The sequence below is a fragment of the Corapipo altera genome, unplaced genomic scaffold, assembly GCF_003945725.1.
Source record: "Corapipo altera isolate COAL_440 unplaced genomic scaffold, ASM394572v1 61, whole genome shotgun sequence".
Lineage (NCBI taxonomy): Eukaryota > Metazoa > Chordata > Aves > Passeriformes > Pipridae > Corapipo > Corapipo altera.
This window is the reverse complement of record NW_020884910.1, coordinates 7,914,926-7,937,508: the sequence shown is the minus strand read 5'-3', so window position 1 is coordinate 7,937,508 and position 22,583 is coordinate 7,914,926. Positions and strand designations below refer to the sequence as shown.

Genomic DNA, 22,583 nt, shown 5'->3' with positions numbered 1-22,583 from the left:
TCAGACACCCACCCTGTCATTCTCCTCTTCCTCAGATGCTCCATTTTCCCTTAATCCACTACAACAACTGCTTACACTGGATGAAGAACGTGAGAGTGGCTGCATCACGCAGTATCCTGAAGTCTGACTCCTGAGCATTCTGTGAAATGCAAGCATTCAACATCATCATGCTTATTGTTACACACAGGCTTAATTTTTTGTGGCATAACTTTATTATACAGCAATCAGAAACAGTAAGAAGAAATGATTCATCCACAACTAGTTTTTCCACCTAGGAGCAGAGCACAAGTGAACTGGCTTGCATACTTTAATTTCTAGTTGCTACATCATTTAGTAGAAACACCACTTCTTTGTCTCCATGCTGGATAACTGTATGAAAGGACAAATCTAACTGAATATTTAAGTCACAGACTTACACGTAGTAAAGCAGAGTGAGTCACACCACCTGCATTTAAGTACCAAATACATCTAGACATTCATTAAAATCAACAGATGCCTTATTTTGGAGATCAGAGGTTTAGAAGCCTAAATATAATATGAAGAGACATGAAACTGAGAATAAAAGGCAGGCAAGACCCAGTCTCGGCTGCCCATTCCCACAGCTACTATCAGACTATCATGTTTGGTCTTATGTGAAATTCCAGACAGAACAAAGGGACTATAAAAAGCACACTTTTCATGCCATAAAGCTTATAAATTGTTACTGCTGGTTTTCTGGACAGGTGTAACACAAGAAGGCAGGAAAACACACAGACATTAACCAGTATTATAGAACAGTTAACTAAGAAAGTTTAACAAAGCAATGGGAAGGTTGAAACAAATTACTGAGATCTGCAGGCTGTCTCAGTGTCAAACTATTCCGCATCAAGTGCCAAGCTCTTGCACAGGCATGTCAGAACTTCCTCCTGCTTACAAACAGGAACACACCTAGGTCAGATTCCCATCCTGGTGATTTTCCATGTGACAAGTTGCCAGTAGATGGGCTCCTTTAGGTCCATTCCACTAAACTTTTAGGTCTCACAGGGTCATTTAACAGGGATATTCAAAGCAAACTGTATTGGATCACTTTACCACTACTTTCTCAAATGACACAGACACTGAGGTAGCCCGGTGCATGTTTCATAACTATCAAGAAAGACCCTTAAGGTCAGCTCTTCCCAGATCAGAATTTGTGATCCACTGCTTACAGTCACCTAGGAGATACAGTAGTCCATGAGGCTGACACGCTTACATGGTGCGCTGTGCATGTAAGCCTAAAATTTATGGGGAAATACCACTGTTTGCATAAGACTAGCCAGTAAGGGAGAGATGAGTGCTTAAAAATGTTAAGAAATATAAAAAAAGCTAAGAGAGGCAAGAAAGATAAGACACTTTTAACATACTAAATATATTTATTCCTTCAGAAACACTGCAAAATGTGGCCAATCTTGACCTACAAGCAGTAATGAAACCTAAAGTCCCAGGCATATTCCATGCCAGCATGCAACAGGGAGAACAGTAAAGATAGGGCCAATATAGGCCAAAGATATTTCCTCTAATTTAGGAAATATATTTTGGAGGAAATGAAAGCCAACATGCTTCTCCCTCAGCAGAGCAAACAATAACATGAATTTAAGTGAACTGGGATCTAGATTTCCACAAAGTATCTGCTTCTCAGCATCTTTCTCTAGCAGGTTTCTCCATCCTCGTTCTCTGCACTGCATTTCCTGACCTATGTAATTCAAAGGCACTAGAGACAGAGGTGGAAACATGTTCCTCTGCTCTTGCCTTCCGCAGGCCAAGATATTCTTACTCATTTGAAGGGAGGGGAAGAAAAGGGGTCGCACTCAAGGTGGCCTCCATTCCCCATCATTAGCAGAGGCTGGTTCAGTGGCTGCTGACTGGGCAATGGGAAGAGCATAGAGCCAAAATGCTCCAACAGGAGCTCTGTGTCCATCTCCCTCTCCCAGAATCCCTGCTCCAGGAACTGCCAGTGGAGCGTTACTTGGTGCCACTTGGTCTCTCCACAGTCCTTGAGGTCCTCTAAGTACGTTCATGCTCCTCTTAGCCAGGACTCTCATTTCACCCCAAAAGTCTTGCCAGTATCTTCAGTGAGGTAACCAATGACTGAGTAGCATCCGGTCCACTCCTGATTGGCTTGATGTCCCCACTCAGATGTGTCTGAGGAGGGAAAACACACACACAAAAAACCCATGTACTTTTCCTAAGATATGGACATATACAGTATAGTGCTTGATTTTTCAGATGCAACCCAAAAAGTTGTCTGTTCCTGAGGAGTTCTGCTACTTGGTTACATAGGCTGGCTTAATTCTTTTCAGTGTGTCCCTTGGGAAGAAGGATTATTTGGAAGGCTACCTGGACAGAAGAGCACAAAAACTAAGGACAATTGTCCCTGCATGTGAGACAGAAGACACCATTAGCTCAAGTGAACAATGCAGTTTCATGGATTGCAAGCTGATCGCTGCAGAAGGGTGTGTTGAGAATCAGGAGGCAAGGACAGAAAGTAAGTGCCACTTTGTCTCTACTATAAATTAATTAATCTCTAATTTATGTGTTCCCTTGGCATTTATTTCCAGGCTAGTTTTAGTAGAACATAGATGAAGAGGTTGATCATTCAAGTCTTGAATCTGAAACGGTTACTTAAGACCAGCAGCAACATGCTGGACATTTCTGCGATAAGAGAAATTTCTTGTGACTGTACTCTATGGAGAGAACCTGGAGAGGATTGACGACATACTACCAGGGATAACCCATTTATGTTATCTAATAGGGACTACATAAATTATTCTAGAACCATTCAGAACTCTTTTTGCATTAGAATTATGCCTATATCATGAATCCTGATTTGTGGTTCCACAATTACTGAAAAACAGATAGGCTATTTCAGCAGAACATCAGTAAATGGTCTCCGAGACAGACTGTTAGAATTTACACTCCCAGCCTTTTCCTGCAATACTGTGCTAATAATGTCTTGCTGAAAATGGTGTGCTTTACATGGTGGAATAACATGTTCTTACTCCCCTGTCTCAGACAACATGCAGAAAGTATGACTGCACATGCACTAGTCCATAAGTCTGAGATCACAACTCTAACTGGCTAATCACTAATTGTGCAAAACTCCATGCTACATCCCACCTCATAAACAAACTCTCCAGGAATGGGATAAACCACCACAATTATGATAGTAAGTGGTTTGAGTCTGTGACTGGAAAAAAACGCATAGAGAGAATCCTGGGGACAGAACTAGACAGATTGCCAAATAATACAGGTCATGCCTCATGTGCATAAACAATATTCATGCAAGTATTGTTAGTGAAATCCCATGCTATGTTTTCTCTCCAAAAGCATATGGATACCAACTTGAAACAGCCATTGCAGCTGGCTCACCTCAGCTGATGGAGAACGGGGATTGGGAAGTGGGGGAAGCCCACAATCATATGCAAAAGTCAGGAAAGAAAGCTTCATACTTCTTTTTTTCCAGGACATGCACACATTCTACAGTCAGGTAACCAGGACTAGCCAAGCTATGAGATCTTTTCTAAATAGGAGAAGTCTTGCTTATTATGCAAGGTAATCAGCTATCTAATCAAAAAAGAGTCCCTAACACATGCCTTGTCAGGAACTTCTAGTTCACTAACAAGGTCCCAGGCAGGATCAGGAAAGGGAGGTGGAATGACGTGGTAATGCTGGAAGATGGTGGTTGCTGACCAGTCAACAGTTCCATGTCCTGCATTCTCTCTTGTCCTTGGCTGCCAGAGCTAGCATCTTAAATGGTCTGTATCTCCTAGATGTACTCACATCCTCCTCCACACCAAAATTCTGGACACTCATCCAACCCAAACCCAAAACTAGCACATACACAAAAGTGTACTTACCAGAACTCTGCACTTTGGCTGTGACAAAATTCCGGGCAGTACTACAGCACTCAACTGGGTAGCTGAACTACCGCAGATAGTCAGCAGCCTGTAATTCTTAGATAGCATTGGGTCTAGTTGAAAGGAAGGCTCTTCCCTGTCATATCTGGCACCTGGAGCAACTACAACCACAGAGCCCTGGTTCTAGGGCACCTCCTGAAATTTTCTTAGACTAGACACAGTCCTGAGGAAGCAACATGCCCTAATACAAAATACTCTGTCCCTTTTTTGCCACAGGTCTCATCCAAGTCCTCATGAAAAAAATTAGGTGTGGCAAGCTGTTCCAGAAAGTCAGCTGCAGCCTTGGATTTACAGACAGGCTGCTCTGGAGTCTTGGAAATGTAAATGGGTGGTTTGCCTGAAGTATTCTAGATAGGATCACACGCCAATATAAAACAGCTTAGCAACAGCAAAGCTCTACTACAAGGAAATTGCATTTTTCCAGTTTTTGGCAACCAGAAACTGGAAAACTATTTTGCAGACTGCTGCATGAAGTGTTTTGCAGGAGAACACTGGGTGTGGTATGGCGTGCTTTAGCAATGAAACATAGGTGCAACACATGAGACTGTGCTGTAACATCTGCTATAACACTTCGGGAGGACTGAAGACAGGTTAGTTCACGCTGGTTGGGAGCAGCGGTACGGATTCTGCTTAAAGGGGCAGAACTTGAGGACAACCCAACATCCCAACATACCCTTGTCCAAGCTTCTCCATGAAGCTCCAAAATCACTCCAGAGCAAACTATAGAAGAAACATATACATGAGTAAACATGGATAACTGGACAGCTAAGACTCTGCATATCCTGTTGGATGCAAGCTAACATTATAGTAAAGATATAACCAAAATCACCTTTAAGTAGTCCAATCTTTCTTCACCGACTGCTTCAGAAAGCCGAGTCCATGACAGGCTCTGAAATACTGTACCACAGCCAGACATCTAACTTTTAAGATGCTACAATGCCTGATGTGGACAATCTCAGCAAAGCCTCCAACAGAATGAGACATGCACCACACTTAAGCCAATACCAGAGACAGTGAGCATCTTTCAAATTATTTTCAACTCACTTGCTCTTCCTGTTGGGGAACTCTGGGGAGCTGGGACTGGATGATCCATCAGACTTCAGGTCAAAGAAAGTTCCTGGACTGTCCAACACCCTCTGTATCCTCTCTGCAGTGTCTCTGCTTGGAGAAAAGAGAAACAAGCTATACCCAGAGCCAGAGTTAACTACTGTCTATTCTAATAGTCCTTTACAAGCCACAATACAAAGCTGGATCTCTCATATACATGTGAAACAGAAGTAAACACAGTTGTAATTGAAAAGGACAGACTCCTTACATGTCACATCTGACATATTCGAAATGGCAAACTTTAAGCTCCTTTTGAATTGATTTAAAAGCTTAAATTAATTTCAGTATTCATCTTTAATTCTTTAACTTTTTCTTTTATCCTCCCTCTTTCATTAGGATTTAATAGAGAGTGTAAATATGATGGTTACTATAGTATTACTGCTGCTAGTACTTGTCAAGATACTTCTGAAGAAAGCTGTCTGTGTGAGTAACTGAAAAGAGAGGTATGTTTAATTAAGTAAAGGAAAACTAAGGGGTTTTTTTTTGGGGGGGGATGCTGGGGAGCTTCAGTGATGAGAGTTCACAGAGCTCTTCTCCTGGTCAGTTGATCCTACCTGTACCCCTCAAATAACAGTTCCTCACGCCCTCACTTGTGCTAATACAATTGTCTGTGAGACTGGAAATTACTCTGACAAAAATTCTAAAATTAAAACAATCCTGAAACTTCTGTAACACATGAACAAGTGGGATGGACTGGGTCAGCTCCATCATCAAAGCCTGCATATCATTAAATTACAGCTTCAGGTGAAGTCACACGTTGAGCTCACTGTTGCCAGAAAGACAGAATGCTCCAGCCTCCTTCACTCTTTTACTGAGTGCACTTCTCATCAGTCCTGATACCCATCAAACTTCTCCATGAGCCAGTTCATGGCAGAATCTGGCAGACAATTATCAAGGAAAGCAAGTTGATACTTTTTCTCTTAGATCAGTGGGCTGAATCAGTTCCATGAAAGATCCACTGAGCATCTGAACCATCACAAGGAACAGTCAGAACTGAGTAGCTGAAAGAGACACTGGGAGAGGGGAAGTATCACATCTGCTTTTCAATAGCAACAAACTGTTAGAACAGAACAGAACAGTTGCTAGTGAAACTGCACCTTCAAGAATGACCCAAAATGTCTTTCACAAAATACAAGCTAAGGCTCCCTGTTCCTCATATCTAAGTTTACAAATATGCAAAAGGAAAGCTAAATAAGCCAAACAGCTTACCAGTTCCTCCTAGCAAAGAGCAGGAAAAAAAAAAGAAGAAAATAAATCCAGGCATTTTCTTTATGATAGAAAAGTTTTACAGATTATTCAAGGGGATAGAAAAGCTTGTTGAACACAAAGTAATGGATTGAGGGACACGAGTGCATAAAGTACAAAAGTAATTAAAATAGTGAGAAGCTGTGGTTAACTGTGTTGGCTTAGACTGGGCAACAGGGCAGTTGTCTCAGAAGATTTAATTTTTCTCCAAGTAGATTGTATACTATTTTTATTCAGATTAGGTCATATGTACCTCATTAAGAAAGAACAGAATATGTAGTAATTTCCTTCTGTCATAAAATCGCTGGTTTCCACATTAAAGATTACTTTTTCCCTTCTATACCCAGTCTTTAACCTGCTTTCTGGAATTCTTGCAACTGGGAAAATTGCAAATTAGATGCACAGCACTCATGTGACTTTTGAGACTCTGTATAATCTTAAAAAGGTGTCTCAGCTAGAGCTGAGAGAAATTTATGATTTATCTAAATAATCTCTGGTGACCAGCAGACAACTTCTGAATGGTTATAATTCTGTCAAATATGCCAAATCACTCCTTGAACCTGTATTTTATCCACTAGTTATAATTATTTCTCAGATGATCTAACTTAAACACTAGTCTTTTTGACTAGTCTGTCATCTGACTCTTATCTAAAAGTGGTGAATAGAGAAGAGGAGACTCAAGAGTCCTGGATCATACTGTAAAATATTTAAGAGCGATCTTACAATATTCCTCCACCCATTTCCTCCATTCCTCCTCAAATACTGATTCTCCCCACTTCCAAATGTCCTTTTTTAATTTTGTCTGTTTCTGTCATTTGTCCATTTCTCCATTAGCTGATAATTAGGTTTTTCTTCTAACCACTTCCATTTCAGCTCTCATTCCTGTCAATTCCCCTTCTGTCTTTATATGTGCCTTTTCATGTTCCTTTTCTCATCTCCTCCTGTTTTTCTACCCTCTTTGTCTCATCTTCCCACAGCTCATACCTCTTTTCCTCCTGTATGTTCTCAATGCCAATGGCACTACTCCGTCGCCCATGGAAACGGCTGGCTCGAGTACGTGATGGGCTCCTACCAGGCAAGGCAAAAGACTAGAAAAAAGGAAAGTGTGATAGAATGGAAGGAGGGGAACAAGACAGGAAAAACTGTGGAGAACTGGAAGCATGGCAGAAGAGTTTGTGACATGAATCCAGATCCTCTCCTTTACTCTGTAATACAATAGCACAGCTCAGCTCCACCTCTGCAAGGAGTACTTTCTGTCAGTGAGAAAGAGCAGCCAGGGCTTACAAAGGTAGTATGAGAAAGGGACAGAGAGATACAGAAACAAAGGCAGAACACAGCCAGTATACAGAGAAAGGAGCTCTGGAAGGGAGGTATACCCCTTATGATGAGAGGAGAGGCAGAATCAGAAAGGTAAAGAAATCAAGAAGTTAAAGGTGTGGAGGAGGCAGCAAACCCAAGTCATTAATAGGCTGTGACTTTATTGTGTTGACATAGAGAACGCATGCAACCAAGAAATCTTCCCACTGAAGGGCACCTTCTTGGCTTACTCAGAGATGCCTTTGTTGTAGTTTGCCTGTATTGACATCACTAGTGCAGAGACCACAACTGGCCGGATGTACTTTGGCCAAGGTAACCATATTTTCAGTATTGGAAACACGGATCCTTTTCTGGAAAGATTTGTCATAGATTTATTATACTCACACTGATCATGTATGTTTAGTATCCCTATCAAATAAGAAAGGCTTTGATAGTGACTAGAAATATTCAGTCTTTTTCTCACCCCAAACTTTATTAATTTTGCTGTTTCTTCCCAACATGCAAATTCTACTTACAGCAAAACAGCACCTTGAATATATATTGTGCACCTGTTTATATTACAGAAAATAATCTGATTGGTGAAATTGAAAAAAGTTAAACAGTTCTAGTGTCCTTATGTTCTCAGCTCTTGCCATATGACAATACAGTCCCATTCTGGTCAAACCACAGTGTATGCATTTTTTAGCATATGGCAATGTACAGGATCTAATCCAGGATAGCAGAGATATATGTCAAAAGTAGAACCATGTTTGACTTTCGTCTCCCAGTCTGCATCAATCTCAGCTCTAGCTGACACATGAACTGAGGCTAAAGGACAGGCACAGACAAAACAGACTGCAACACATACTTTTCACCACTTGTGAAATGGGATGATACAACAAAAAGATTCACAGCGGTACAAGAGGACAAACTAATAGGGAAAGAGAAATAAAATGTATGGGTGGCTACAAAGGTATGCCGGGTTTTCTTCTTACAGCCCACCCGAATACCTTACCGCAGCAATGGCCTTAGGGCCCTCGGCGACACTCTGGCTGAGGGCAAGGCCAGCTGTAGCTGGGCGGCTGGGCAGGGTGGCTGGCTGCTGCTTTCTCATGGATATCCCCATGGTATCCAGGCTCTGGCTGCGGCCTCTGATCACCCTCTGAACAGGAAGGAGGCAGGGAAACAGACAAACACAGATATACACATATAGACATGCACACGGTAGGGTAGTATGAGAAGCATCACAGATTGAGTGGAAAGTCGTGACAGACCGACATCAGAACCACACAAATCCTAATTCCAAGAAGGCAGCATCTTAGACACTGTCCATACTACTTCATGCATGGAGCTCTGGGAAGAGCCAGGGAGGAACTCTTCCTCAAGTATATTCTCTACTTTCACTTCCCTTGTCCTTTTGCAATAATTCGAGATTCCCTACCAGTATCCCAGCATACTGGATAAGACAGCATCGACTGGAGCAGTCCTACCCAGTACAGGCTATAAAACACAAAATCAAACTCCTGTTCAAGACTGTAAGGTTCAGTCTTGTATGATTCAGTGCTGGCTGCAAAGGGAAAGCAGACATCAAAATCTGAAGCATTTGAAAAAGCCATTTTCTGAGTTTACTCAGCCTTTTCCAGCCTTTTACAAAGGTCACCTGTATGTATGACATGCAAACCACAGTATCTGCTAGAAGTCAGAAAAGGGACATTTTAGGATAACTAGAGTAAGACACGGATGGGTACAAAATTCATGGTTAGTAGCAAAGGCAGGGTAGACTGATTGTATGTAAAAATGCACCTCATCAAAGCATCCCAGATCTGACGAAAGCTACACACGTAGTTAAAGAAACTGTATGTGAATGGATTCGTTTCAAAGCCCTTAGTAACTCTAACCAGCCTACCACACAAAGCAGGTGGAGGTCATCTGAAGAAATGCTATTCATAACACTTCTTTCCAGACAGAAGTGACATCAGATTCTCTCTATGTAACCAGTTCAAAACTCAGTTTGCCCATTCATATAAAAACTTTGCTGTCTCGTATCATCTTGATCACTTTCAAAACAAAGTTCTGTCACCTGATCCTGACTTATTAAAAAACTGAAACAAAACAACACCATGCCATTTACACTGAACAAAGACAAAATAACTCTGGCTTTTAGAGAGTAAGTAAAGCATCACAGTTTTTCTAGACAGTACACTCAGAGACCCTTTTGCAACCGGATGTGCCTATCTCGTATTGGCCTTTTTAGCCACCAATGCGCTTGTAACAAACGTGGGTAGAGCCCTTCCCAAATCTTCGTTTGCGAAGCCCAACCATGACACTCAGAGACAGTTTAGAAACTCTCTTGTAGTAGCTCTTGCAACTCTTCCAATTATAACAAAAATGAATTGGAGGAGATCTGCTGTAGGAACCAAAAGCCCCTTGCTACTAGTTATTACAATTCCACTTGCAAACACTGATTCCTTTTTCTGTAAGTCACAGAATAAAACCCCATCTGACACTAGACACAAGTATGAAGCATAAAGAGTTTGACTTCTACAGGCCAGTATGGAATTCTGCACCACACTATAGCTCTGTAGGATGGCTCACCTTGAAATTTTCCAGGAAGCCCCCACTGCCATTCTCTATCTTGTCATCCTCCCCTGTGGGTAATCCCATCATACTGCGGCTGCGAAGCTGCAGCTCCTCAAAAAGGCTCTCCAAGAGGGCACTCCGTGTTCTTTCCTGCGTCAACATTGGAAATGAGAACATCTTTTAACAGGAGTGGAGGATTTTTTCCCTTTTTTCTCAATGTCTCACATCCTTCTTAAAAAAATCCAACAACCAACCAAACAAAAAATTCCCAAAATAGCAACAACAAGAGCAAAAAAACCCCATGAAAATACTTCAAACAGTATGAAGTGTTTTAACTGCATAGTTACAGTTTACAGTTTTACGACACAGTTATGATTGCAGTAAGACCCAGCCCTTTTAAACTCTTTCTAAAGCAAGTCATAAAGGACACTTTTTTACAGCTGATGAAACAGAGGCATGTTTTTTCCAGATCAGGCAAACAGCAGATTCTGGAACAGAATTTTGGTACCAAAAATCACTAATATCAGTATGCATCCTGTACCATAATAGTGAGTTTCAGCTAATACAGAATTTTCTCAGCAAACTGTATGTGTCACGTTCCCATTCTTACTTGAGGATTAGACCTTTACATTAGAATGCACCTGTTCATATTCTATCACACCTGCTATGAAATATGAAGGAAGCATCCCATAGCTGAGTATTAATCACATTTCATCTTCCTTTCTTAAGCAACACAAAATCAAAAGCTAAAAATTTTACTATATTTTCTTAATCTGACAATAATATCTTTATAACTACATATAATTATAAATTTTAATGGAAGCAACCAGGTAATAGACCTACCTCTAATTTAGCAAATTTCTCAGCTCGATAGCAGCTGTACTCAGCATTGATGAGCTTGACCAGAAGGAATTCACGAAATTCTGCACTCTGTAAGATAAGATGAAGACTAGACTAAACTGGAGATAAAAACAGTAATAAAAATATCACATGATAAAAGCTCTGCTTACTACTCTTTGGACCTCCAAAGTCATTTAGCCAGACTGACAATACTGACTCAGAACATTAAGTGTGTGTACAATATCCTCCTGCCATCTAACATTGGACCAGAGAAACAAACCTTTTTAAATATGGCTGGATTTGGCAGAGGGGGTCCAAAGAAGGGGACATCATCTCGGGCTGTGACTGAAACCTGAAATAATATAAGGGAGAAAAAAAAAAGTATCGTAACACAAGTGAAACTATCAAAGTTTTCAAACTACTATGACAGATCTGATCCCTTCTGAATAATTTACATATCCAAAAGAGATGTAATACAGTATCCTGTGCATCCCTTTGTTTCTGAACTCAGTGGATGAATGTGCTGATTTATCTCCCAGAAATTCAGCTGGATGTGCACACAGCAAGAGCAACAAAAAATTGAACCGACTGCTTTTTTAAAAAATATTTTTAATAATAACCATTATAATCAGTATATTTACCAAAAAAATGCTTCTATTCAGGCTGCAAGATTTACCTCCACTAGAACTTTGGTCAACGTGGTTGTACTGACCTATTTGTTTTTTACAGAGAATCCTTGGTAGAGATACACCGCACACTGAGGGGACCATCTCAGTGCCACTGCCTCTCTGAGTCACAGGTGATAAACATGCAAAAGCATTTTCCCAGTATGAGATAAGAAAATGCATGAGTTTTGTTTGTTTTACTTTTAACATGCTCCTACCTAACATACCAATGTCAAAAAAAGTAACTGTAATGCAGGTCAGCTTTTACATAGTCACTTGTCTCCTCACAGCACTTACTTATAATTACCAGATACATACAGCACTTCACAATATTTCAGTTATTTTTTTTGTCATGTTTGAAATGGAGCAATACTATTATTTGCTATTTCATTCAAGAGGGAACAATGTCATGACAATTGCAACTGCCTCAAAATAACAACAAATAAATGCCACAGAGCCAATGAGAGGCGTGAGTTTACCGAGAAGAAGAAGTGAATTTTTGTGCCCTACAATACAGAGAACAAGAGAAGTGGAATCCCGTGACCCTGATCAGCACGAGGCTTTCATTTGTCACTACACAAAGCAGAATAATGGAAGATGGTTGCTCCACCACCAACACCCTCTTCGGTAGAAAAGCAGATGGAGATCCTGTCCTAATTTTGGTATTCTCAGTGTTCCTGTAGACCTCCAAGGCATAAGAACTCATCATCACCAAATCAAAATCATAACCTAATACAAGACATAACACACGGATTAAAACGTTTCTACAATGGAAACTCCATCACAAATGCAAGTTTCTTTATATTTTCTGCTCTTTAAGCATGACTGAAAGTTGAACATAAAGATATATAGACATCCATAGAGAGTCATGTCAGAGAGGGAGAAAGAGAGCTGTGTCCAAAGACCACAGATATGGAATATGAGTTCTAGCAGAACTTCTTTCAACTGGAGGGCCCTAACAGGTAGCTGTTCCCTACAAGATAGGCATCAGTTCTGGGATCCCCAAAAGCAGGTGTAGCTGGTTCAGATTCCATAAATTAGGCCAACCAGCTGTATCTGACCTGTAATCTCAGGCAGTGCAAGCTCTAAGCACTGTGCAGTGCAGCAGAAGAAATGCAGACATGAATTTTACCTGACTTATATCATGTAAGCAAGACAACCCCCAAAGTGGGATCAATTGTGCCTCATGTCCCTTGATGTAAACAAAATTCTTTTATCTGAATTCTTCCTGCTTCTATTCCCAAGCTTTAAGCTTCAGAAATTCATCAGCTACTTTGAAAAACATACAACTAGCACTCTAGTTTCATGTGCAGATACTTAAGAAACGAGGATGACGGCTGACTGAACCTGTACCTCTCCCAGAGGCCCAAGTACAGGTTTCCACTTAAAGGATCAAAAACAGTAAAGGGGAATCTACTGATTCTGGTTACCTTGTAGAGAGTGTCCCCAGTGGTGCTATGAGTGAGCTGAACTACCACATAAGCATGTAGGAAATTAGAAGCAATCATATCAGGGACAAAAGGTGTGCTTTCATCCTGGAAGATGATGGCTACAATGTCATTCCCAATGTGACGCTTCCGCTGAAGCTGGAGAGGAAAAAATAACAAAGAAAAAAGGCAGGTGAAAAGGAGCAGAACAGTACAATGGGACCTCAAACACGCATTTGCCAAGCATCTCAAACCCATCTGTTCAACCAAACCCCTCACCACTACTTTTACCATTACTCCAGCCATGACTCCCAACATTATACAGCTAGTCGTTCTCCCCTCTACACAGTCCTTCTTCGAATATCCCCCCTCTCTTAGACACACTGTTGTAGTTCTCCTTCTGATACCTGTTGGGAATCTCCCTCTGTGAAGGGCAGCTTTGTAGATACATGAAACATGATCTCCTTCCCCCGGAAATTTGTATAGACTGACTCAGTGCCTGTTTGACCTCTGGTAACATCCAAGCCTCCCCGGAACCTGAGCAAATCCATACCACACCATAGGTCAGGCAGTAGAGATGAGAAAGCAGAAAGAAAGATGACAGTATCAGTAACAGTAGTACATCAATAATATCAAAGGTAATTTTTAGGAAGTCAGTGATAGTGACGCACCAAATCTTACCCAAACCAATGCACTGACTGAAGCTGCACAGTGTTTCTGCTGGTGAACGTACCACCTTGCTAAAAGCTATGAAGCTAAACCAGGGATCCTCAAAGATGCTACTTTCTTTGGTATTCTTCTGAGAAACATACTCCATATTTCAGAACTACAGAAGGGATGGGCTGCCCCACAGAAAGAGCCTAAAACAATACTGTTCCATACCACTGTGAAACAAACTTGTATTTGCACTTGTTAAATAAAATTATTCTTTGATGATACTGCGGGTCAGACTGAGATACCAGGAAAATACCAACAAAGACCTAACTAGTTTCCAGCCACGATGGCTGGCAAAAGCATCCTGGGCTTCTTCACCTGCACTGGGATTCAGAGGACACAGTACTTTTCTGAAAGCAGGGCTCTAACAGAGTCACAGCCTGTGAATGCACAGTGTTCCCTGACTCAGTTTGGCTTTCCAGCTGCACTGGGTACGCACCCACGGAAATCCTGCAGCTGAATCTTGTCACCAAGGAAATCCAGGAACTCCAGGAAACCCTGACTCTCTACTGTGTTACTGAAGACTTCTTCTTCAGTTGTCTACAAAAGGAAAGCAGAACTTGTAAAAAGCACAAGCAGTACAAAGAACAAGCAGTAATTTCTATGCACAATTCAACCAACAAACATCTCTGCTTAAATACATTTCTGATCTGGGCCTTCCATGGTGCTGGGGATTCCTACCTCAGCCCCAAGCTGCCATTAGGGTTAGACTTAGGGTTCAGAGATCCACAAAGCCTGCACTTCCATGGGCACTGGGAGTGGAAGAAGCATGCCAAGAGAAGCATGGCATCGCACCAAAATTGCTTCCTCCGCACCTTTCTCATCTGGGCCACTTCATGGTGCTGGGGAGCTTTGCCTCATCCCTAAACTGCCTTTAGGGTCAGGATTAGCATTCAGAGATCCATAAAGCCTACAGCTCCAGGGACGATGGGAGTGGAAGAGACAAGACAAGGGAAGCACAGCACTAGAACAACATCACTGCCTCCACAAACTTCATCTGGGCTGCCTATGGAGCTGGGGACTTCTGCTTCAATCCCAAGCTGTCATTAGGGCTAGGGTTCAGAGATCTACAAAGCTGCCAGGGATACTGGGGGTGGAATAGGCATGCCAAGGGAACCATGGCACTGCACAAACACTGCTGCCTCTGCACCACTGCCTCTGGGCAGCACAGATCTTCTTATTACAGTTAAGCTAAGAGAACTGACTCTTTGCATTTTGTCTCACATATAGTGGGATCTGACGGAGCTTACCTGTCCAGGTTTCTGGTAGATGACCCCAAATTTGAAGTTATTGCTTATGACATGTTCATCAAATGCAACGATAAGCTGCGAAGCCTGAGGTAATGAAAACAGAAATTATCAGCTGGATGTCATTAGCCAGATCTTGAAGGAAAAGTGACACACAGACATACCAGAACACTGTACCTTGGGATAGAGGACAGGAAAGAAGCGTTCAACATTCACATCCTCACACAGTAGCTGTCAAGTGCGAAAGAAAGGGAAACAGAAGCATGATTATCATTTGCCCTAGCTTGCTACACACATGAGAGTGCAGGCACTGTTTACAATTATTTGACAGGAGCCCCTTCAGGCAAAAAATCTGAGCTAAAATTAGAAGAGAAAGAAGAGAAGCTAAATGGAAGGGTAGGAGGGAACTACATGACAGTTCTACCAGGCAATAGTAGAAAAAGAGGGAAATGGGAAGACAGAAGTGAAAATAACTTGAAGAATGGGGTCTTAAACAGGCAAGCATGAATCTCACCTTTGCCATCTGGACAGCATTGGGAAACTCATTCAGACAGGAAATGGGGATTAAGTCATGTTTGGTGCCAGTACGAGTCCTGACACAAAACAAAAAAAGGCATTAGAGACATAGCTGAAGGGAAACACAAGCAACACTGGTTCTTTCTTAAAGAAAGAGTATCCATTTCTTCAGAGTATCCTTAAAGCAGTAAATCCCAAAGGGTTAATTTTAACCCTGGTGCATAAAGTCACTAGAAAAACAAGGTACTTTCAGTTCTTATTGTTCATCACTTGTTGTGGGGAGCAGAGTAAGATGAAACAGGAATGTTTATTCTCTTGCTCCTTTCTTTGCATTCTTTTCTTGTTTAAAGAAATATTTTGCTTTTCTTTTGCCCCCCGATTTTCTTTCACAGAAATCTAAATGTTAAAATACAATTCATGAACAAACAATAATAAAGGATTCCTAAGACCATACAATGAGGGCTTGAAAGACTGTAAAAGGCCTGTTATAGACAGCTTAGGAAAGCAGATCTAAGCAAAGTAAAGGAGGTAGAAATTGGTGTAGCATTGTTCCAGAAAGCTGATAAAGAAAAGCTTCCTTCCTCTATATTTGTATATTTAAGGAGAGATATCTTTCTAAGAAAGAACTATTGAGCTGTCAGAATCCTCTTCAAACCATTATAAACAAGCTACTGAGCAAAAAGCACTGCATATAATGAAATATCTTAATAGAGGAATTTCTACCCTTTTGTTCTTCCTTGGTCTCTTACAGGGAAGGGTTTGGGGCTCAGATAAACATTCCCAGGCACAGCTCATAAATAGGCTCTCTCTTTGTTTTAAGATTATTGCTGGCACTGAAGCATTATCTGCATACAGTGATGGAAACCCACCAGTGATTCTCTTGTAGCTGACTCCTATGCAACCAGTATTTTCCCTCAGTCCTGGACGAATCCTTCTCAGCAGCAACTGTATTAGAACAACTGTTGGTTCCAGTAGCATGTTGCCTACTGGAAATTCACCCAGCCCATACTGTGGTAAAAAGCTTTTCTGAAGCGTTTGCCTCTCACCCATGCAAGGTCCATCTCTATTCTTCCTCTAGTTCATTCAGCAGCTCTCTCTGGGCAATGTCTCTCTGTGGAAGCCCTAAAGGTTATGGCACTTTGTAGGCTGCCCTGGGAACCTAGGAAATGTTCTAGCTCACCTTCAAGGAAGCCTTAGTCTCAAGGACAAAGCCTGGGCTAGGCTGTCCTCCATTAGGAAATCTATATTCTCCTAGAGAGTACTCACATGTCTCTAAGTAAACAAAAAAACCAGAAAAACTTCCTATTTGAGGGAAGAAGATATCTTTCACACAGCTACTATAAAGATGCACTTGCAAGCACCACTTCAGCTTCCTGAAGGAGACTGCTGAGAGCAACTCAGAGGGGAAGGCAAGCAAAAAAATGGCTCAAAGTTTTCTTTGTGGTCCCCTCCAGAAGAAAGTCATGAAATTCACACCCACATCTGCGCAGAGGAAGTTCCAGGTAAGATGAGAGACACAGCACAGTAACATATGCTTCAACAACAGCCACTGTTACCTCAGCAACAGGCGTAGATTTTCCTGTTTCTCAATCTGTTCATACTTCACAGAAAGTACTAGGTAGCCCAAGGACATGTCACTGGAGTAAAAGTTCTGGTGCTCCTGCAAACAGGAAGCCAAAATGCATTATTCCCAACATGCTTCCCAGAGAAATTTACCAGATTTTTTTGCATACAACCTGTCACTCAAGATTAGCTGATTTTTAATTTAACTAGCAATAGCATGCTTGAAGACATGCATATGCTGTCTTCCAGCCCACTTGATCATCAATGCATGAGCATATCAGTCAGAGTGCATCCACTGTCAATTCATTTTCTCCTCACCTGTCCAACATCAGAAGGGCTCCTGAGAAGGAATAGGATTAGAACATTCAGCAACACATTTTGAAGAAACCAAGTTTCTTGTAAACAAAACTGTATCTTTCCCTGTATTCATTCAGACTGTTCATGACCAAGCAGTGGTCCTCAGCACATTCAACTGGATGTGGTTGTGGGAATTTTCTATACAAAAAGTAAGGATCATTATGCCAAATGGTTGACCTCCAAGAGTGCTCACATCTCAGGAAGGATACAGTCAGTAAGTAACCACACTGCAGATGAATGTTCTCAGCAGTGCCACTGACACTGCTCGAGCTTTAGCAGAGTGTGCCTAGAACAGAGTCATTCAGTCAAACCATGAGCCACAATGCAAACATTTTTACAGTCTCTGTATGTAAGCGGCTGTGGCCAAACATTTCTCCTGGCTGCACAGCCATATTCCAATGGCCTATGTATATCAATATATATTGATATATAACCCCTAATCTCAAAAGTTTAAAGCATTTTGACACAGGATGTGAATGGAAACCTCTAGCACAATGAAAATACTACATAGCTGGAATCATACAGAAATGCTTTGATCACTCCCAGTGTCCTAGTGGAAAACCTCTTTACAGCCAGTATTCAGAGCTGGCTGCTACACAAACTCTGACCGAACACTGAGACCGAATCTATGCTTTCAGCAAACAATCCAAACTTAACGAATTTGAGGTATAAGCACAGAGAGTCCAATGAAAATGTCATGCAGGGAATTTGGTTCTCTTTGGATTAGATTAATATCTTAATCTTTTGCTGATAACGAGAACTTCTGTTGAAAGGGGCAGTAGTACATTTCAGTATTTAGCCTCAAACCCAGAGGAGTACAGTGAGATTGGTAAGGTACTTCTGAGCTAGCAATGAATAAAGTTGGGGTCAGGCTCCTCAGCAAAGCAAAGTAATAGTAAATATACAAAACAAAGACTCACAATACCATTATCGTCTCAGCTACCCTATAGCAAGCGGAATAATCAGTGCCTCCTTATGCCTTGGGACCATGAAAATCAGAAGGAAGTCATACAGCAATCTGCTGACAGTGGATCAAGAATGTGCCCACAGAGACCTGCAGTGCAGAACAGTTTAGACAACAGCAAAAAAATGAAGGCTTTCTTTTAGTATCTTTTACAGACAAATCCTGGGATTTTCCAAATCCCAGATGATGTACCTCAAAATATCTAGACGGATTTCCCACTTGTGATTTTGTAGGAAAAAGAACCTCTGTCTACTCACTTGAGAAGTCAGATGCTCCCAGGACATAAAATTTACACCCTTCAGTGGGGAACTTGATTCCCAAATTCCACTTGTCAACAGTTTCACAGAGAAGAGGCACCAACTACTATCTTGTTCGTTGATGTGCTTTCTAATGAAACTTACTTGGAAGATATATTCAAAGTACTCCGCATATGTTTCAGTGTGTACAGATTCTGTCCTTGTGTATACCAGTGGTTTTATGCTGTTTGGTTTGTAGAAGTGATCTCCTCAGCCTAACTGCAAAGTGTTTGTCACTGTCAAATTAAGTGGAAGAGAGAGATAAAAAACTGCTCCCATGCAAATGGGCTGTTCTACCACCAGCCATGAAGAATCAAAGATAGAGTCAACCTGACAAGACGGCCAGGGAGAATGAAGTCAGTAACCAGGATTGCAAGATTCAGAGGGAACATCACAGGAAGCACTGTAAAAAAGCATCCTCATGCATAACAGAAAAGTGAGACAGTAAGTTGTATTCAGTTGTACAGTCAAAGCTTGAAACGTGTTCTGTCAAAGGAATACTCCGGACACAATAGATTAGTAAGAACTCAATGGGAGCAAAGAGTAATTTGATCCAAAATGGTTGCTAGTCTGTCAGTTCTTTCCTCAGCCTTTTGCATAGAAAATATAAAAGGTCTATTCTGGCTTGCAGAACCTCTCTCAATACACTGGTGAGACTGCCTTTTGCTGTCTACACAATTTTTTGTATTAGTCATAGCTCTGACTCACTGTGAAATAAAAAAGATATATCTAGTGAAATACTCTGATATCTAAGTGGACACAGCCAACTTGAAGTTAACAGACATGAACCAATTCTCTCTGTGAAACAAAAAATGGAATAACTAAGACTACAATCACTACCCTGAACCTCAATGTGAAGATGAAGCTATTCGACTTCTTTAAATTATTAAAGATATGATTGTCCCCATTTCCTCTCTGAGACAGGAAAAAACAACACCCAGAACTGCCCTGCTACTGACTTATGGGTAAAAGGTTTCACAGCTGATCAAATGAGAGGGTCTGAAAAAGTTAAAGTGTGAGTAAAGAGCAGCAAAGAGGCAGAGTAATATGGCCTCTAGCTGCAGTGTCCAAATCCCATAAGTTCAGTGTGATCTGTCACACAAGTCAATGATAGTGACTGAACTTATCTGTCCATGGGAAGAAAAGGTGAGATCAAAGGAAGCCACAAAGGACAGTTTATTTCTTCTGCTCATGACTTTCAGGATACTAATAGATTTTTGGGATGTGAACAAGAATCAGGTGCAGTAGTCACTGTGACCAAGGGCAGAAAGACAGAGTAGCTGAGGAATAGACAGATTCAAGGAGCAAAACAAAAGCATGTTCAATGGTCAGCTGAAGTCTAGAATCAAAACCCATAAATGAAAGAAGTCATATGCTAGGGTGGATGGCCAAGACAGGCTGTTAAGGAAAAATATGGCACAATGCCAATAAAAGTCAGGACTAGAAGGCAGACCAAAAGACAAGGAGCCAAAACCTGAAGTTAGCTGCAGCCAAAAGTAACACTGAGCTGCAAAGACCAGAAATCAAGATTTCTTTTGGTGAGACTTCTAAGCCACACCCCAGCAGATTTGACACTGAGATCTCAGTCGTTTTGGAGACCGGGCTATCAGCTCTGTAGGCAACATAACAGGGCTACACAAAACGGTGCAATCTTCACAGCAGAATGGGCACCAGAATTAGTGGAAGTCTTAAAACAACTGAATTTTTTTCAAAGCTGCTCTGGCTGTGTAACTTGATCCTGAATGTAAGCCTGGGTTTTAAACTGAGATCTGAGTAATCATATGTATGTATAAACCTGTAATTTCCTCATTACGATTTTCTTTTTCCTCTGTGATTTTCTTTCTCTGTAAAAACACACAGGCAACAGAAGGCAGACTCCGCGTCCTTCAATGGACAACAGCATTTATCATTAGCTGTCCTGATATTAAGAGATGAACCACCAAAAGACTTCATGGTTAATACTGAAGATTCTCAGTGGTGACAATATACCCTGGAGCTGAGATGACCTATATATAGATACAAATTTCTTCAGCCATAGAAGCGGTTTCTGTAACATTTAATGCAGTCTGAAAGGAAGGTTTGGATTTCAAACAGATCTCTGTGAAAACAATTAAGTCTCCTCCATGGGTCCAAGGGAAAAGACTAACAGACAGTTTGCCTCAGAAGTTATAAAGCTATTAAGATATCTGCCATCTGCAGCAACAGTACTTTAACCAGCATGAAGAAAGGACAACCTAATGGAGAAACACAGGAATGCATGGCAAGAAAGCTTCTCTCATCAGCACTGCCAGCCTCAAGCACTTATGAAACTGCACCTTAAGTTTCTTTGACTGGTAGTATACCTTTATTAAACCCCTCCTGGCTTCAGGCTACTTCTCTTTATTATAGCTTTGGAAAACAAAGTAGACATGGAATTATTCCCAAAGTATAAGACATAAGGTTTTACAGCCTTCTTCCTACAGGCAGAATAAATCTTACTGTGTAATCATCATATAAAATACAGACCATGATGCAAAGAAAAGGAACTGAGTTACAGCTTGTGTGTCCTACCGCTTTTTTTGAAGGTTGTTTTAGAGAGTCTGCTATAAAAGGTTCTGCAAAAAGAGTCAAAAGAATTGTCTGAATGACCTGTATATGCACACCCATGCATAACACAGACATGCATATTAAGTTTGTAATACCACACACAATGCTCTAATTTCCCACCTTTTCTAAAGGATATTCCCTAAACCATTTGGCTGTGCCTCTCCCACCACATGATGCTTTTGGACTCTTCTTCAGCTAAGAACTGTTTGCCATTATTCAAAGTTTGAAAGAGAACTTTCTTGACATCACTGAAATAACCCTCCCATGTTCTCAGCAAGAAAAGGACCCAATCCACACAGAATCAAAATCAATGGTATCACAAACTCTGCACTGAAGAAATACTCATCTAGAGAAAAAGCTCTGACCTCCCTTCCTTACCTAAGCCCTTAAACCATTGGGTAAAGTTTTCTATTAGGAAGACTTTTCTGTGACAAGAGTCCTGTTCACCCTGTTCTTTTCTGACACTGGCTTGCTCAAAAACGTGCACGTTTAATTGAACACAGACACACATTCATATCAATTAAGGCAAAGAATAAAACACTGGACACTAGAATAGGAATAACACAGGAGAGAGGAAATTTTCTCTAGTACTGAGACACTGATGGTTGGGCACTCTGCAAATGCAAAGTGTGATGATACAGGGAATCCTGGATCTCACTTGGAAGGAACAATGATTACATGGCCCTGCTCGAGCAGGAGTATGGACAAGATGAGCTCCAGAGGACTCTTCCAACCTCAACTGTTTTGTGGTATCAGGTCAGCAGTGAATCCTACAATCAGACTGAAAAAATCATATCCCAATTTGCCTCTCATGCTATCTGTCTCTGGAAGCCTTCAAGCACAACCCCAAATTCAACATGACATAAAAATAATTACAGTTGGCATACTGAAAGCTTCCAGAAGGTTGCAGGATAAATGTCCATTAACAGATTGCACAGCAAATCTGCCAGTCTTGAAAGGAAGTCTCCAGGAAGGCTTTCTCTTTTTTCCTAAGTACTTATAAATTATATTAATATCAGTTTTCAGAGTTGCATACTACACAAGCACAGCTAGTGCTGGGGATCTGCTCAAAGCTCTACCTATTCCTGTTTTTGAACTTACTGAGCAGTCATTGAGGGAGATCACTGAGTAAGCAGCATGAGTACACCTGTCAGGCTTTCTTATCTTTCTTATCTCTTTATGCTATGAACTGAATCTCAGAAGACATCATGGGTTGTTCTCACTTGTTCTTGATGGCTAATATCA

The 22,583-nt window shown here is 41.1% G+C and overlaps 1 protein-coding gene across 18 annotated transcripts in view; it reads right to left on the bottom strand.

Annotated features, from left to right (window-relative positions):
- LOC113951876 (rap1 GTPase-activating protein 1-like) overlaps positions 1-22,583 on the bottom strand; it is a 45,616-nt gene that overhangs the window by 6,937 nt on the left and 16,096 nt on the right. For 9 of the 18 annotated variants that reach the window (XR_003529307.1, XM_027653434.1, XM_027653433.1 and 6 more), the window contains 14 exons: positions 17,129-17,232; positions 15,571-15,649; positions 15,234-15,287; positions 15,060-15,143; positions 14,249-14,349; positions 13,503-13,632; positions 13,099-13,254; positions 11,284-11,355; positions 11,007-11,093; positions 10,179-10,313; positions 8,599-8,745; positions 7,272-7,375; positions 4,980-5,096; positions 13-139 (listed from right to left, as the gene is read on the bottom strand). Coding sequence is in view for 14 of the 18 variants with exons in the window: in XM_027653434.1 (XP_027509235.1) it covers positions 13-139; positions 4,980-5,096; positions 7,272-7,375; positions 8,599-8,745; positions 10,179-10,313; positions 11,007-11,093; positions 11,284-11,355; positions 13,099-13,254; positions 13,503-13,632; positions 14,249-14,349; positions 15,060-15,143; positions 15,234-15,287; positions 15,571-15,649; positions 17,129-17,232 (1,497 nt within the window). In the remaining 4 variants the exon portion in view is untranslated. Of the gene's footprint in view, positions 1-12; positions 140-1,371; positions 2,161-4,608; positions 4,656-4,975; positions 5,097-7,271; positions 7,376-8,598; positions 8,746-10,178; positions 10,314-11,006; positions 11,094-11,283; positions 11,356-13,098; positions 13,255-13,502; positions 13,633-14,248; positions 14,350-15,059; positions 15,144-15,233; positions 15,288-15,570; positions 15,650-17,128; positions 17,233-22,583 lie in introns of those variants that run through there. The other 9 variants (XM_027653440.1, XM_027653436.1, XM_027653435.1 and 6 more) reach the window with 8 other exon arrangements.